Source organism: Pleurodeles waltl, chromosome 1_2, assembly GCF_031143425.1.
Source record: "Pleurodeles waltl isolate 20211129_DDA chromosome 1_2, aPleWal1.hap1.20221129, whole genome shotgun sequence".
NCBI classification, from domain to species: Eukaryota; Metazoa; Chordata; class Amphibia; order Caudata; family Salamandridae; genus Pleurodeles; species Pleurodeles waltl.
Window position 1 is genome coordinate 360,622,570 of NC_090437.1, and position 18,311 is coordinate 360,640,880.

General features: G+C 42.4%; 1 protein-coding gene across 1 annotated transcript in view; it reads left to right on the forward strand.

Annotated features, from left to right (window-relative positions):
- Window positions 1-18,311, forward strand: part of SLC44A1 (solute carrier family 44 member 1) — a 417,537-nt gene that overhangs the window by 349,567 nt on the left and 49,659 nt on the right. Inside the window, exon 10 of the mRNA XM_069239753.1 lies at window positions 2,266-2,431. Coding sequence (XP_069095854.1) covers window positions 2,266-2,431 — 166 coding nt within the window. The remainder of the gene's footprint in view (window positions 1-2,265; window positions 2,432-18,311) is intronic.

Here is an 18,311-nt window from a genome sequence, read left to right on the forward strand (position 1 = left end):
ATCCAAGCTCTTACCTTAGTGGAGCCCTTCTTTCAAGTCCACAACAATAGTCGTCCTTACAACTAATGCAAACTTTCAGCAACCCTGGTATCCCCTTTCCACCTTAATCAAACCATTGAACTACCAATTTTCTTCCAGTAGTGTGTGCCAGAGAGGGCCTTTCATACACCTGGATGTTAAGCAGGCCCTCCCGCCCGCTTAACGTACTGACAGGACCGGGCTCTTTCGTAAAACTTAGCAGCTCTTTGTTGCTTTCACTTAACCCCATAAAAGCTACGTTCTTTCTAAAGTGGCCACAGCCAAATGGCTTGTCAAGTGCATTCAAACTTGCTACGCAAAAAGCATCTACCTACCCACCCAGGCCCTACTCCACCTGCAAGAAGGGGGTCTCTATAGCCTTCCCTGCCAACATCCTCATAGCTGAAATTTGTAAAGGAACTACTTCGCCCACTCCAAACATGTTTATCAGAGGCTACTGTGTGGAAGTCTTGGCACGCCAACGTTGGCCAAGCTGTATTTTATACTCTTTCCCAGTCCTCTGCCACACCCTCACGCAACCCACCACTTAGGGGGGAGTATTACTTTACAGTCTATGCAAAGCAGAGCTTGTGTATCTATAGCTACACATGCTACGATACATATCCTGTAGCATCTGTTTGTGGCATTTACTGCTGTAGATTCACATTTGCCCACCCTCCTCCTGGAAGCCTCTGGATGTTGCAGATGTTCTTCTCTCTTTCTCTTTTTGCATAGTTACAAGAGAAGAAACTGTACCTAGTGACGCAAAAACAATCTTCAAAGAAAAACAAGTTGCACATGTCCAACCCCAACACTAGATGGCAGGAAAATGGAGGGCATTAGAATCTGCAGGACTACATGCCACTTACAGATGCGTACGGGGTACGTATCATATCTCTTACTATACAGTTTAGTTTTAACTCCCAATTTGAGCTAGCAGTTTCTCAACCAAATGTAGCGTTAGTCTAGGCCAGCGGTTCTTAACCTTTTGAGTTCAGTGGACCACTATTCAATCACTACTGACATTTGGGGACACCCACTGAGTCATTATTGGCACCTAGGCACAACCGGCATTAGCATTTTCTATTTAAACTTCAGAACAGTACACAAAAATACAAAAAACAAGTATACACTAAACAAATGCTCAAATATTTAAATATTTTGTTTTATTCACAATAAGATATAGAAAACCTTTCACATTTTCAATTTTGTTTCTTTATTTGTATATACTTTATTAATTCTATTCTATTAATCTTAATATCATTTAATTTTGTAACAGTCGTGGACCCCGTGAGTATGCCTCGCAGACGCTCAGGGGTCCTTATACCACAGGTAGGTTGAGAACCACTGGTCTAGGCTGTCTGCAACATTGAACTTTTAATACTGGCACAGTGCAATATTCCAGTTATCAGTTATTTTGGACAAAACTAAAAAATGAATGTAGTTATTTCCATAAGGAACTGTTACAGGCAAGTTTAAAAATCAAATCATTGTTTTCAAGCAATGAGAGGGATGTTTAAACGTTTTAGCACCATGATACCCTGCGGTAAATGGTGAGCATGCCAGAATGTTGTAACCACTGAGAGTCACTGGTGTTTCGTCCCTCACCCAGGACATCTTCGCCAAATACCTCAAGACTGGATAAACCCAGTCCTTTCCTCTGAGACGTGTTAGAGATGCATACCATGCGGTTTTACAATCTCTTCTAATGTGAACAGCAGTTTTTATGTTTAAAAAGTCAGAAGCATTGAGTTGATTACGCTATTGACATTCATAGTATTAATTGTATTTGAAGATCATGTTTAAACTGTTTCACACAGCATCCTAAAGTGAGTTCTTTGGCACATAGTGATGATGACATTTACTAATTATTTTGGCTTTTCTTTACAATATTTAGATCTGATAATGGTGTCATCTGGAATAAAACTAGATACTCTAGGTCTTGGCAAATGTGGATTGGTGATAAGCTTTGGATATATTTTTATGCAGATTGGTCATAGTGCTAATTGCATAGTCTTCCTGGCCTGTTGACATTGGTTCGGTCCATATCCATTGCAGCTAGTTGTATGAACAAACATGTTGAAATTGGAGACTGTGTTGCATAACCAAGTGAAACGTATTCCATGAATTTCCAGCTGTAAAGTTCAGCCTTTTAAAGTGCTCACTGTGGGAAAAAGCCTTGTGTTTATGCCTATTATTTTCTATGCCTCTGTTAATCTTAATCCGAGAATGACTGATCTTCTACAGGTGACCCTGTGAGGAATGATCAAGGCTATGTGGAGTTCAAGGTGGCAGGTCCACTGCAGTACATGTGGTGGTACCACTTGGTGGGTCTTGTTTGGATCAGCGAATTCATTCTGGCCTGCCAGCAGATGACGATTGCTGGAGCTGTAGTGACTTACTACTTTACCAGGTAAGACAGTCAAAAAAACCATCTGATCTTCCATCATTACCTTCTTGGCTACCAACAAGGAACTTGTGCACAATATATGCTTTGTCTTGTATTTTTTTAACATTATGTGTGCGCATCATGTAAGGTCAAACAGGACTAAACAGTGATTTCAGTGCAAATGATTGATCAGTCAGGGTGTGCACCCTAAATATTAAATCCAGAATATCGAAGTATGGAAATATCTAGGAGACAATATCTAATCCAAAACAACAAAAGGTAAATAAGTTGAGTTTTTCTATACCTAACTCCCTAACTCCACATACACGTACATTGGTGATGTATAACTTACTGGTACGTAGATGTGCAGGTAGGAATAGTAAACCTATACTTATCTATATACACTTATCTTTTGATATTTTGTCCCTCAATACTCTGTCAATATTCTTGAGCTAGATACTCAGAGGTACCACCGTCATTCAGTTCTATTGAATTGGTTTATACTCTGAAATTGGGCAGTCAAGTTTACATTCTGTTTGCTGTAACTGAGGCGGTTGAAATAAACCTCTCTAGTGGCTTAACGGTGTGGGCCAAATGGACAGGGCAGTGTGTGTATTAAATAACAAGTAGCTGAACAAAACTGAACAAATCATCTCGAGTCACACAACCTTAATTTCGAATATTCACCATGACATATTTGTAAGAAAAAATGAGTGTTATGAAAATGTATACGGCTATAAATCGATGGTATCATCTTAACAAAGGCTGTATATTCACTATAACCCAGGAACACCTACATTGTTGGTAATTGACAATGTTATTAGGAACAGATATTAGGGGTGGCACTAAAAATGGACATGCTGTTAATGACAGCCTTAACTCTTTATGAACAATCCAGTTTTGGGGGTGCGGCAAAGAGCCAAACTGGAGGATTGAAGCGTGCAGACCTCCAGCTGAAAATTGTCCTTGTCATTTAACACTCCAAATGCAAGACATCATTGGCACATTCTCCCAGAGTCTGGTGGTGGTTGTATTTTAAGTGCCTCTTGGAAGAGAAAATACTGCAGATCTTACTGAGAGGCGGATATGGGACATGAGCCAAAAATGTTTATCATTTGCACTTTAAGTACGGTGGATGGAACATCCACAACTTTTTGGCTAAAGTCCCCTACTCCTCCAAACTTTAAAGGCCTGTTTTTAGACTTCAGCAGTTGTGCTCCTACACCATGCAAGGCTGCGTACTGCGTGGTGGTAACATGACAGGGACTTTGTGGTGCATGTTGCTGAGTTAGAGGAGTGCATAGAAGGACCAGTACAATTATTGAACCAGGAGGAACTTTAAGGAAAACAAAAAGTCATTCCAGACAGAGAGCCGAGGTAGGAAGAGCTTGACATCCATATGGACAGAAAGTTAGCCTACTTAATTCCTAGCTTTAAAAAGGAATGTCTGTTGCTGGTAGAGGAATGGTTTCTGACAAGGATAGATCTGAAGAACAGGCTAGTGAGTGTGCACATACAGCAAAACCTATGGTATAAACATGCAGATTGAGGCAGAAAGTATGTGTAATGTGCAGTATATGCCAATGTAAGCCCAGCTCTTTTTTGTCCTTTTTCAATGCCAAGGAAGTGAGTGGTGTGGGCAGGAGATTGCAGACAGAAAGGTTAGCATTCCCATCTGGCAGTAAACTGTAGCTCATGGAGAGACAAAACAGTTGAATTGCACCGCTTCTTTACATGGACATGCACATGTTTCTAATTGTATTTTAGGTGTTTATCCTATTTTATTTCTTAAACTGCTGCCATTTTAATTTTAATCTTAAAACTGCTGCTGTTTGAATTTGATCTTTGGGGGAAGGTGGGGCTATGCTTGTGGCAGCTTGTGCATGTGATATTTTCTTTTTGCTTCCCTCATTGGCCATTTTGCTTTAGCCACCAAAGAGAGAGTTGGCACCCTAGGGGCTGCCATTTTTGGTGTTTGTCAATTTGCCTGGTCAATCTTAAAAAGATGGCTGATGTGTGGAAACGCAGCTGGCGCGTCACTGCTAGGCCAACGGCAAGCCCATCTGCACCCGGATGGCACCAGGGCCCGAATCCCTGCATCTCAGAAAATGTTTAAGGTAACCTATTCTGCTACAAAACTCAGACATTTTTGTGAGAAGGCTTGCTCCCACACTCTGGCCTTCAGTAAAGACTGTAATGCTGAAGTCAAATGCAGCCGTTGTGACTTCTGTCTCCAATCTGTTAATAACTCTGCTAGGAGGCCTTTAAAGGGCTCTTCAACAAAATTTAATATGAAATTGCATAGTATCAACTGTAGTTCATTAGTCCGCCATTATGTTGAAATCCATGTGTAGGAAGTTGGCTCTGTATATACTATTTCAAAGTAAGAAATAGTGTGCACAGAGTCCAAGGGTTCCCCTTAGAGGTAAGATAGTGGCAAAATTAGATAATTCTAATGCTCTATTTTGTGGTAGTGTGATCGAGCAGTAGGCTTATCAGAGGGTAGTGTTAAGCATTTGTTGTACACACACAGGCAATAAATGAGTCGCTGTCAGGGGGAGCCTCTGGATTCTCTCTGCAGGCGTCAATGTCGGGGGGTCAGGGGGGTCGTCTCTGGTTACTCACGGGCTTGCAGTCGCCGGGGAGTCCTCCCTGAGGTGTTTATTCTCTGGATCTCAAGCTGGGGGCATCGGGTGCAGAGTGTGAAGTCTCACACTTCCGGTTGAAAACGTGCAATCTTTGAAAATTGCTTCTTTATTGCAAAGGAGTAGCTGGTTTTGAACAGGGCCGCTGTTCACTGGAGTTTCTTGGTCCTTTAGTCCAGGGCAGTCCTCTGAGGCTTCAGAGGTCGCTGGTCCCTGTCGAATGCATTGCTGGAGCAGGTTTTCGAAGTTGGAGACAGGCCGGTAGGGCTGGGGCAAAGACGTTGTCATCTTCCTCCTTCTCTGCAGGCTTGTAGGTCAGGAGTCCTTTTTGTTTCTTCAGATTGAAGGAATCTGATTTTCTGGGATCTGGGGAGCCTCTAAATACTGAATTTAGGAGTGTTATTAGGTCTGGGAGGGCATTAGCCAATGGCTATTTTCCTTGAGGGTGGCTACACCCTCTTTGTGCCTCTTCCCTTTGGGGAGGGGGGCCTATCTCTAATCCTATTGGGGGAATCCTCCAAACTCAAGATGGAGGATTTCTCAAGGCAGGGGTCACCTCAGCTCAGGACACTTTCGGGGCTGTCCTGACTGGTGGGTGACTCCTCCTTGTTTTTCTCAATATCTCCTCCAGCCTTGCCGCCAAAAGTGGGGGCAGTGGCCGGAGGGGCGGGCATCTCCACTAGCTGGGATGCCCTGGGGCGCTGTTACAAAAGGGGTGAGCCTTTGAGGCTCACCGCCAGGTGTTACAGTTCCTGCAGGGGGAGGTGAGAAGCACCTCCACCCAGTACAGGCTTTGTTCCTGGCCACGGAGTGACAAAGGCACTCTCCCCATGTGGCCAGCAACATGTCTGGTGTGTGGCAGGCTGGCAGAAACAGTTCAGCCTACACTAGAAGTCGCATAGGTATTCAGGAGGCATCTCTAAGATGCCCTCTCGGTGTATGTTAAAATAAATTGCACACTGGCATCAGTGTGCATTTATTGTGCTGAGAAGTTTGATACCAAACTTCCCAGTTTTCAGTGTAGCCATTATGGAACTGTGGAGTTCGTGTTTGACAAACTCCCAGACCATATACTCTTATGGCTACCCTGCACTTACAATGTCTAAGGTTTTGCTTAGACACTGTAGGGGCATAGTGCTCATGCATATATGCCCTCAGCTGTGGTATATTGCACCCTGCCTTAGGGCTGTAAGGCCTGCTAGAGGGGTGACTTATCTATGCCACAGGCAGTGTGAGGTTGGCATGGCACTCTGAGGGGAGTGCCATGTCGACTTAGTCATTTTCTCCCCACCAGCACACACAAGCTGTGAGGCAGTGTGCATGTGCTGATTGAGGGGTTCCGAGGGTGGCATAAGACATGCTGCAGCCCTTAGAGACCTTCCCTTGCATCAGGGCCCTTGGTACCAGGGGTACCAGTTACAAGGGACTTACCTGAGTGCCAGGGTTGTGCCAATTGTGGAGACAAAGGTACAGTTTGGGGAAAGAACACTGGTGCTGGGGCCTGGTTAGCAGGGTTCCAGCACACTTTCAAATCATAACTTAGTATCAGCAAAGGCAAAACGTTAGGGGGTAACCATGGCAAGGAGGCATTTCCTTACACTATGGTTTTATTTTGGATCATAAGCCAGATATTTTATTTCTTACCGAAACATGGTTCACTCACTCCACACATGTAGAACCTGCTTTGGCTTTTCCCCCAGGGTACTGTAGTATATGGTGTGACGGACCCTGAGGGGGGTGATACAAGTCATCTTAGACTATTCAGGGTTGTGAAAGTTCAATATCTAGACCTCAATCCAACACAAACTTGACTTTCTAAGGCCTTTTGATCTACAGATCGCTGGGCCTGTTGAAACAGTTTAGGGATTCCTTAGCCTAGCATTCCTCCTTGTTCTGACTCAGATTGTCCAATTTTGTTATTGGTGACCTAAAGTTGCATTTTGATTTGATCAGTGGTAAAGGGGTTCAGGATTTCAACAATGACCTGGCTATTACACAATTTATCTAATTAGTAAAACACTTAACACACATGACCAGACATCTTTTAGATCCAGTTTTTTTCAAACTGAACCAATCTTAAAACATGACCCCATCCCAGTGATTTGGTCAGATCATTATATGGTGCGTATGACCATTGATATCCCCAGAGCTGGCAAGGTTGCCACCACAAACCCCATTATGAGAAGGCAGTGTGGCACAAATTAAATTCCTCTACTTTTGCTAGATACATTGAGGCAAATGCTCCGCACTTGATTCTGATATGGAACATGCAGTCTATGACTAATTCATGGTTTGTGTCATCCCTGGATAACTTTAGACCTCTCAGGTCAAACAGAACAAGACTCCAGCCTTTGGCTGCATGGTTCAATGAAACAACAATCGCTGAAATAAAGCACTGTAAAACACTTCAGCGTGATTATTGGAAAACCTACGAGGCCTCAGCAAAAACAATATAGGAGCCATTAGAATCTAACATGAAAATATTAAAAAGGCATGCACCGACGAATTTACTGATTAAAATTAAGCACAGTAAGAATCGTGCTTAGGAACTCTATTCCATTGTCAATAATTTAATTAAGCCAAGGGTCCGTCCTGGGCTGATGGAAGCATCAAATAGTCACTGCAATATATGTTAAGAGTTAACGATATTGGCTCTCTTTTTAATATAAGTGAAAAAATAGAAGAGCTGGGCTCCCATGATACCATGATTAATCATTCAAAAAAGGCAGAATTAGAAGAGCTTGCCCTGCTTAACGATGGTTATTTCTCTCTCGTAATGCATCAGGTTAATTCAGGATCTCTTGATGACCCCTTAAAACTAGAGTGTATTTTAAAATTTCAGGAGACATTTAAACCTATCATTTTGGAATTGGTCAACGTTTCTTTGAGTACAGCTGTAGTGCCAGCGATTTGGAAACACGCCAAGGTCATGCCTCTCCTTAAAAAGCTTTCTCATGACTGCGACCTTGGCAGAAAATTGTCGCCGCATCTCTACGATACTGGAGAAACATGTGAACAACTCCCGACTAACTTGTTAAAGCATAACCAAATTTTAGATCATTCACAGAATGGGGTTAGACTTTCCCACGTTATGGAATATGACCTCTCGAGTGTAGCTGAGATCCTGCACAGCAGTGCTGACTGGCACTCCCGGGCACTGATTCTATTAGACGCAAGTGCTGCTTTCGATACAGTTTCCAATGTGGTAATGCTTTGCCAATTTCGCAAACTGGGGTTACAGGTAAAAGCCATGACCTAGTTTACTTCCTTCTTAAAGGACCGGTCCTTTCAAGTGATATCTCCTGCTTCGCTTCATCTCAAAACGCAGGTTCCTAAAGTCCCTCAGGACTCAGCGCAAAGCCTTAGCTTTTTAAATATCTATGTCAGACCTCTAGCTGAGGTGGTACAATTGTATGGGATCTCATTGTTTTCTTATTCTGGTGACACCCAGTTAATTATCCCCCTTTCTGCAGAGGCAGCAGACCGTAGTGCAAATTTCAAAAATTGCATAACAGCTGTTGCCAGCTGGATGCACGACAGCTACTTAAAGTTAGTAAAACAGAGATCCTATGGGGAGATAATTGGTGGCCAGAAGCTTTGGGGGGGTCCTCGTGAACCAAAATCAGTCTAGCCACCGTGATTGAAAGATATCTGCCTACCAGAGCACTACGCTCGGCAAATCTGAACCTAGCGCACATACCCGGTTTTAGGAGAGGAAGGGAGGATGTTCTTTTTGAGTCCCAACTCCGACATTATAGAATTCCAGAGTCATCTTAGTTTTCGGAAGCAGTTACATTTGTTCTTCTCCTCGGTTTGTGGCCTTTTTCTGCCTTTTTGGTCATCTCAGTGATTAGTGCCAGGAAGACACTTCTTTGGACAGCTAGGCGCTTTAGAAATCTTTTAAACATACCATAAGTTGCTTGCTGTAGACCGTGCTTCCTGACTCTGCAGCGGGTATGCTGGTTAGGCAGATTCAAGGCAATGTCCCACAATGTAGAACTGTCAAACTGTCATATTTGGAACTAGAAATGTAAGAGCAGGGGGACTGGACTGGTCATAATGCACATTCTTTGTAGAGACCGAACATTCCCACTTACTGCTTCTGGTAATGCTGGGGAAGTGGCATTGGGGCCACTGGTTAACAGACGGAATGGAGCAGACCTAGAAGAGTAACACCCAGATCTTGAGAAACACCCTGATATTGAGAAGCTACTAATCTGAGAGGTCTGACTTCTCATCCCTCATGTTGAGTAAACAGCAGTGTGGATGCCAGGCAGGGATTAAGAAGATATTAATCGAACAATAGCCCTGAGTTAATGTTCTGCAGTCCAGTGGGCTCTTCCAGTGCTGCATGTATGAATGGAAGAGGCTCTCACTTGGCAGAAGAGGCGCATAGCATGCAGAACCCTTCCTTGTGTCATGGGAACATAGTGAGGACAGGCATCATTTGCAGATGGCTGGCACAGTAGCTGCCTCAGTGACTCTCCCACCCTCCTAAAGGCTACGAACTGGGGCAGGTTGCAGAATGCGTGTGTAGATGGTAGCAGCTATTGGTTAGCACACCTCTCCTTGCCCATCATGTGGCCTGTGAGGCTTGGCGTAGTAGGTACTGTCCACCTCCAGTGACTAGTGTGGATGTGCCAGCCAGTTCAGTCACTCAGGCGAGTCTGGTGATATGTGTGGTCAGAGCTGAATAGAAAGGAGGAATCAGCAGCTTAAGGTGCATCTGAAAGCAGGTGGCCAGTGACAGCAGGGGGGGCTTGTGACGTATCCTTGTGTAGGGTGAGGCCCACCTTCACAAGTAAAGGACACTGCATATCTTTAGAGAACCCTTTGAGCAGAGTCCCTTCACTTCATTGTCGATGGGCACCTCATTGGCAGTTGTCACCATCTCATTGACCATCCCTTCATTGTGGGCTTTGGATCAGTGACGTCCATACCGGGATGGATTTATTTTTTCTATTTCACTTGCCTACTCCTAACTCAATAACTTTCCTGACTATTCTTGTGGTGATGCCACCTAGGAGGATTTAGGTCTTGCAGCATTTTGATTGGCAATGTATCCTTCCATTGCTGACTTCAGACCTTGCATTGCAGTGCATGAGAGAGGAGAGACTTGTCTCTCTTTTCCTCAGTTCTCGGCAGGGCCCCTGTTTTCACCATCATTCCCCTCTTTTAAATCTGTCCCCATTCAGACCTCTAACCAAGCATCCAATACTGCCTTAGCCCCGCTGGCATATTTTTAGTCACCTACCCATGTAAGCAAATACATGTGGGCTTAGTTATTTTATTTTTAAAAAATCCGTTCAAAGATGGTTGCAATTGATGTATGTGGATCGATGTTGGCCATCTCTGAACAGGACCTGTAATATTGAAATTAAATGCTGTCAAACATGACCATGGGTACGTGTTCATCTGGGGCAGTCATCTATGTAATCATGTTGTTTTTCTTGTTGCCTTTCAGAGAAGTCTGCTGTGGCTGCAGGCACATTCACAGCAGGCATCTAACTAAAACGGAAATCATGGCAAAGCCAGTTGGCTTACCTAGTCAGGTTACTGTTTGTGGGATTTCGGTACATGTTGGTATTTAGTACAGTATTAAAATCCGCTAAAATTATTTCAAAAGTCAATTTAGGTGTTAACTTCGTCATCCTTTTATGGGTATAATTAGGAAGTCATCCTCTGGATTTTTTTTTTCTGTCCAAGCTAAGCTACACCTGAGACAGATGAAAGAATTCTGCCACCACACCAAACTAGCACAGGTTCTGACTGGCTCTTATTTCTTATTCCCAAACTGGACCTGAAGTTTAAGAAATGTTCTTCATGTACATTGCACCACACTTGAACGTGCATATAAAGTCGGTATATTTCAAGATCGCAGTAGCAGACAATCAAAATGCCCTCAGCCCTGGAGAAATGGTCTCTGGAGCTGGACAAGTGAGTTTCAGAGGAGACAGGTAGTTTTTTTGTGGACACATTATGCTCTTGCTTGATATCGTATGGCAGCTCTCGCAAACGATGATTTTATGGTGTCTGAGGAGCATTGTATCAGTACGAGTCCGAAAGGTCACGTGACATTTTCCTAGTTCATAGACCCTCTTTGGGTCCACTGTAGTGCTTTGAACTACGTTTTACTTCCTTGTGTTTTTGACCTCATGTTAGCGGCTTACATAAATAACCTTTGTTAATGCACTGGTTGCAATTTGCATGCGAGAAACCAGAGAAAAGGCCATCATTAAGTGCTCCAGAGGCACGTGCCGTGTTTACTAACGTTCTAACAATGAACTTGGAATACTTATAAGGAAAGCCAGAAAAAGGCAAGAAACGCTGAGACGTGCCCTTCCTTCTCAAGCAGGCTTGCTTTGCGGTTTTCCTGATCGGAATGTTAATTTCATTTCAGGTCCTTTTCCTTTTATTTGTGTTCTTGTCATACCGTTATTTAGAGTGATCATACGCTCTAATACTCTTATTATATAATATAATAATATAACTAAAATGTTGACGTTTGAACATTTGGTAGGTAATGCCTTGCATTGGGTTTGATAAAAATCACACTACAAAATACTTGTAAAAAGACAAGAATTAAAAGCAAGGTTAAATATGATCATGATTTTACCTTGGTAATGTAAAAATATGAAAACAATACGAAATTCCTAACTGAAGGTATGCAATGACTGTGAACACCGAAGGGCAAGTTTGTATTTGCAATTGCTCAGCCCACCTTTTTTTTATGCAAACGTATAGCTAGGTTTCTAGTTTACTCGCTAGCAAACGTGTTTTAAGTCTCTCCACACAAATCCACCAGCATCTAGTAAACGATTGATAATTTGATGTTTTTTTCCCCGGTGAAACGTAGCGCTACAGTTGCATTTATAGTTCCTTTTTGAATATCCGGTGATGGTAGTGATAGCTTGTTGCATTTGAAATTGGTGTGACGTAAAAGTTAGGTACAACTTTTATGTAGCAAGCAAGCAACATGGACAAATGCAGGCTTTTTGGGGGTGGGTTTTTTTTCCTCTCCCCCTCATATGCCACCTCCCCCCCCCCCCAAAAAAAAATTAGATTGGCTAAGGGTCATTTTAGAGCAAATTATAATAAAGAAGGTAGTAAGAAACCAAGAAGGTTTCTAAAACAATTATGAACATGTATTCTTTAACCCCCATCGCTGCCAGGCCTTTTCCCCCTCAGGTGCCAGGCCTGATTTGTGGCTATTTGTGGCTGTTTGCGCTTAGGCCCTCATAACTTTTTGTCCACATAAGCTACCCATGCCAATTTTGCGTCCTTTTTTCCCCAACATCCTATGGATTCTAGAGGTACCCAGAGTTTGTGGGCTGCCTTGGAGGAGACCAAGAAATTAGGCAAAATACAGCGAACATCTCATTTAAAAAAAAAAAAAAAAACAATTGGGGAAAAAGGGCTGCAGAAGAAGCCGTGTGTTTTTTTTCCCCCTGAAAATGGCATCAATAAAGGGTTTGTGGTGCTAAAATCACCCTCTTCCCAGCTTTCAGGAACAGGCAGACTTGAATCAGAAAACCACATTTTTCAGCACAATTTTGGCATTTTACTGGGACGTACCCCATTTTTACTATATTTTGTGCTTTTAGCCTCCTTCCAGTTAGTGGCAGAAATAGGTGTGAAACCAATGCTGGATCCTGGACAGCTAAACTTTTCTGAAAAGTAGACAAAATTCTGAATTCAGCAAGGGTTCATTTGTGTACATCCTACAAGGTCTTCCTACAGAAAATAGCAGCTGAAATAAAAAAAAATATTGAAACTGAGGTGAAAAAAACAGCCATTTTTCTCCACGTTTTACTTTAACTTTTTCCTGCGATGTCAGATTTTTGAAAGCAATATATCATTACTTCTGCGGGAATCTTCTGGTTGTGGGGATATATAGGGCTTGTAGGTTCATCAAGAACCCTAGGTACCCAGAGACAATAAATGAGCGGCACCTTGCAATGAGTTTTTAATGTATACCTGGTATACAGCAATTCATTTGCTGAAATATAAAGAATGAAAAATAGGTATCAAGGACACCTTTGTATTTCCAAAATGGGCACAAGATAAGGTGTTGAGTAGCAGTGGTTATTTGCACATATCTGAATTCAGGGGTCCCCATATTAGCATGTAAATTACAGTGCATTTCTCAAATAGACGTTTTTTTACACACTGACTTACATTTGGATGGGAAAAAATGTAGTGAAAAACAAGGGGCAGTAACACTTGTTCTTCTAATCTGTGTTCCCCCAAGTCTCCTGATAAAAATAATACCTCACTTGTGTGGGTAGGCCTAGTGCCTGCCACAGGAAACGCAACATGGACACATCACATTTTTACTTGGAAATCTCAAGTGTTTTTTGCAAAGTGCCTACCTGTGGATTTTGGCCTCTAGCTCAGCCGGCACATAGGGGAACCTACCAAACGTGTGCATTTTTAAAAACTAGACACCTAGGGGAACCCAGGATCCTTTGCAAACTTCACAATTTGGCCCAAAAAACACTTTTTCCTCACATTATGGTGACAGAAAGTTCTGGATTCTGAGAGGAGCCACAAATTTCCTTCCACCCAGCGTTACCCCAAGTCTCCCAATAAAAATGGTACCTCACGTGTGTGGGTAGATCTAGTGCCCACGACAGGAAAGACAGGAAATGCCCCAAAACACAATGTGGACACATCACATTTTCCCAAAGAAAACAGCTGTTTTTTGCAAAGTGCCTAGCTGTGGCTTTTGGCCTCTAGCTCAGCCGGCACCTAGAGAAACCTACCAAACCTGTGTATTTTTTAAACTAGACACCTAGGGGAATCCAAGATGGGGTGAATTGTGGGGCTCTCTCCAGGTTCTTTTACCCAGAATCCTTTGCCAACCTCACAATTTGGCCAAAAAAACACTTTTTCCTCACTTGTCGGTGATAGAAAGTTCTGGAATCTAAGAGGAGCCACACATTTCCTCACACCTTGTGTGGGTAGGCCTAGTGCCCACGAAAGGAAATGCCCCAAAACACTATGTGAACACATCAAAATTATGAAATACAAAACTACCTGTTTTTGCGTGGGGCACCTGCGTTTTTGGTCCTGGGCTCAGCAGCCATATAGAGAAACCTATCAAACCCAAACATTTCTGAAAACCTGACACCCAAGGGAGCCCAGGAAGGTGTGACTTGCGTGCATCCCCGGTGTTTTCTTACCCAAAATCCTCAGCAAACCTCAAATTTAGCTAAAAAAAAATCAAATTTTCCCACATTTCTGTGTGGGATCACCGCACCAGGACAAATTTCCTACCTCCCAACGTTCCCCTTAGTCTCCTGGTAAAAATGATACCTCACTGGTGTAGGTGGGCCAAGTGCCTGTGACAGGGAAGGGCCAAAAACATGTTGAAATTCAGGGGGAACTAAAGTAGGTCCAAAAGGGCAGTTTGGGAAAAAAAAAAAAACATTTTTAGGCTGACAAGTGGGGCAGAATTGTTATTGGTATAGATGCGACAATGCTGGGTGGTAGGAATTTTGTGGATTCTTGCCGATTCCGGAAGGTTCCATCAGAAAAATGTGGGAAAAATGTGTGATTTCCAGAAAAGTTGGAGGTTTGCAGGGCATTGAGGGTAAGAAAATGATCCCTGGTGCCTAGAGGTTTCTCCCCCCCCCCCTCCCCCAGGGCAGAAAAGGCCTAAAATAATCCCCCCATCTGTCCCTACTCCCCCCAGGGAGTGGCCCTTGCCTAAGGGTCCGCTCCCCTTATGCATATAATAAAAAAATAAAAATACTCCCTGGTGTCTAATGGGCATTTCTGCTGCCAGATCGCATCTCAGAAACGTTGAGAGACATCAAAGGAAAGGAAAGGCCTTTCCTTTGCTTCAATACCTCTCTCACCCCCTTCATCTGTTGAGGTCAGTGCGCAATCGCACGCTGACCTCATCAGACGCCACGGGGGGTGGGGGTGGAAGGGGAAGCGATTCCCCTTCCATCCCTGCCCAAGGGAGTGGGGTGCCAAGCCCTCGGGCAGCACTACCCCCGAGGGCCCATAGCAGGACAAGCTGGTCTCGTTCTCGGCATACGGCGACCGTGTCCGAGGCGAGACCAACTTGTCCAGGGAACCAGAGGGGTTAAATATTTAAACACATTAAAAACTGCCCCATATCTTACTCCATTAAAATGTTCAACAGTTATTGTAATGTGCAAAATGTACAGCGCAACAACTTGAGGCTCTTTAAAGAGTGTGCTTGCCTAGTGTGCGGCATCGACTTAAGACAATTCCACAGTCTCCCCCGAAAGGTATTTTGGTTTCTCTCTAAGCTTTGTTATTGCAGAGCAATTGACTTGCACCTAAAACCTGCCTGGATAATTGACTTTGTCAAAGTTAGCTGTTTACTATAAATGAGTAACAATCATTTTGTTGTAAATAATTCAAAGTAATTCATATTGAAAATGTTTCATTTATGAAATTGTGAGACTGAATTAAATATTATTGAGGCCTGTGGAAGGAGTATTGTCGTTCAGTTACGTGCACGTTGCCAGACATATGTCTTTTTTCTCTCCACATCTTGCCCATCTGCTTATGTGAAACCTCATCTCTTTCCTCTTCAACACCCTTTTTTCACTCGCGCCTGAATGCACTTCCTGGAATCTACTTCACTTCATCGACCCGAACACACACTGTGTTCACTCACATGTAGGCGTTTTATTTTGCTTTCACTTTTTCAACATTTTGACAACCGTGTATCCCCTGCACCTACCTTTACAGAGATCTTCAATTGCAACTAGATTATGTGGCTATTGCTCTTTGTGCTCAGCAGAGAGGCCAACCTACTGACCGGTACTGTGAGAAACTCAGACTGCCTTCAACCTCAGCACCAGAGCTTTCAATTTGGCTTTAAGAGTACAAGGTGCAACTCTGGCGCAGGCTCTGTATCATGACTAGTAGGTTCTTTTGATAATTACAGAGACTGCCATAAGGTTTTCTTCTAGGTGTATTCGGCATTCTGGAGTTGATTGCCACATATTTAATATTTGCAGTAAACAGGTTATCTGAATTATGTCTTAGATACTACTCAAGCAGCTGGCAAATTAATGGCACACCAGATGAAATTACATGGTCACCATTTGAGCAGAGAAACCATTTCAGTCATCCTTTGTTGTGCCGGCATCTGTTTGATAATGATTTCACATGTTGTCGATAGTCATGTCTAGGTAATTTATGCAAGGTAACCCAATCAATATATACCTTTTTCATTTATTTTCTTCTTAAGATCTACTTTTGTTTTTGCGGATTTTTGTTTATGAAAGATTTATCTGATCAAAGTTCAAGTTATTGTAGTTGGCCAGGTTGCTGAGAAGTTTCTGTTGGCCGATTGGGTTGGTTGATAGCAAAGCTAGGTCGTCCACATATGGTGTGGGCCCAGATAGGGTGGAAAAGTGCTGTATTGGGTCCGATGTTCGTGTTGGTCTGAGATATAAGTGAAAGAACACAGGAGCCAAGATGCATCAATGTGTGAGACTGTTAGTCATTCTGGGTGTCAGTTTATCAGATGTAAATGTCACCAGAACCTAAAATTTCAGTGTGAAATTGTATCATTAGATTTAATATTGATTTCTCTGTGTCCCAGACCTAAAATATGCACCAGAGCTGCACACAATTGTCCCAATTGTATGTGGAACTAACGTTCACAAACAATGCAGTTAGTTTGAAGGTGGAGCTGGAATTATCTGTTTTTTGACTAGTGAAAGGAGGATGAAGATCTGTCTAGAGAAGAATAACCTGGATGAAATTTTGTTTGTGAATTGTGAAGAGGTTATTCTCCTTTGCCCATACTTCGTGTTTCTAGAAGTAGTTTGGTGAAAATGTTTCCTTATGAATCCTACAAAGCAATTCATTTATGTTTAATCAAATCTAACTTGCTGTCTTTTTTTTTTAGGTCCAATCTTTGAGACAGCTTTAGCTGTCTAGCCAAATTTTTGATTTTCCAAAAAATCAGCGCATAATATACCTACTTGGTCAGAGAGTTTTTTTCCGTTGGCTTGTTAAATTGTCAGTCACTGTACGTTTCTGCCTACCAGAGCACGGGGCAGTGGGTACAGCCCTCTTTAACCATTGGCTTCTTTCACTTTTAGTGATAAGACAAAGCATGTGCACATTGTTTACTTCCACTCAAAAATAGTTATTTTCTCTTCAGTGACAAAGCTGGTTTAAACTATTTATATTACTTATCTTGTATATTAATTTTAAATCATACTATTTGACCTGCTCTTTGAATGTCCGGATAGATGACGATTAATGTTCTATCTCCATTTTAAATGTAAAACGTAGCTGCTTGCTATTTGAGTGTTTAGTTATGGCGATTCATTCTTGTTTCATACACAACTAACATTATTAAAATGCATGGCTAGACTGAAGGGCTTGTTATTTAAAAGCCAGTAAAACGGCCACATTAGTGAAATGTTTATTGAATGTAAAAAAAAAATGTAATGCGGGCATGAGCAGCCCTTTTTTTTTTTGTTTTCTTTTTGTGGCATGACATGCACAAAAAAAGAGCACAGCTTGACAATGCTGGACCTGTTGGCTTTGAACATGCCTGTTGTGGACTGGGTGCAAAATGGAGGCATTTAATTGATTTGCACAACGTTATCTTTTTTGACGTGCATCACCTACCCTTAGTGTTTCTTTCAGAGAGGTTTAGGAACAGTCCACAGAATCATTCTCATATACTCGAGCTTCTTTTTTGGCGTTCATAAAGACATTTAATCCTAGAATAAACACAGAGCAGCAGTTAGGTTTGTGCAGCTTTACACAGGGGAAATCCTAGTTTTAGCTTCAAAAGTTCCAAGCAATACCTAAGAGAAATGCCATAATGTGAAGGAGGTTTTAAGCACTCCTACATCCATATATCCACGTGCCTCACAGATGTTCAGCAATTGACTGATTTCATGTTGCCCTTGTCACATTTACAAGAGTAATATTCTAGTACATAGAAATCCTGTTTATTTCTGGATTTCGCGTTAGATCCTTTGATTGTGGACTGAAGACTCTACTGAAATGTGCAGTACAAAAGAAGCATTCCGTACGTTGATCCTGACGCCATGTACATTTAATGTGACACGTTCTTAATTTTATGGCGTTATGTCGAGAAAAGCTAACGTTGCAAAGTTGACAAGCGTTTGCAAAGGCAAGCCGGTGCAATCTGTATTTTTTTATTATTACGTTATATTAGAAGCAAGTGCCACAAAAATAAAAAATAATCTAATTTTAAACAAAAATGCAGAACAAATGGT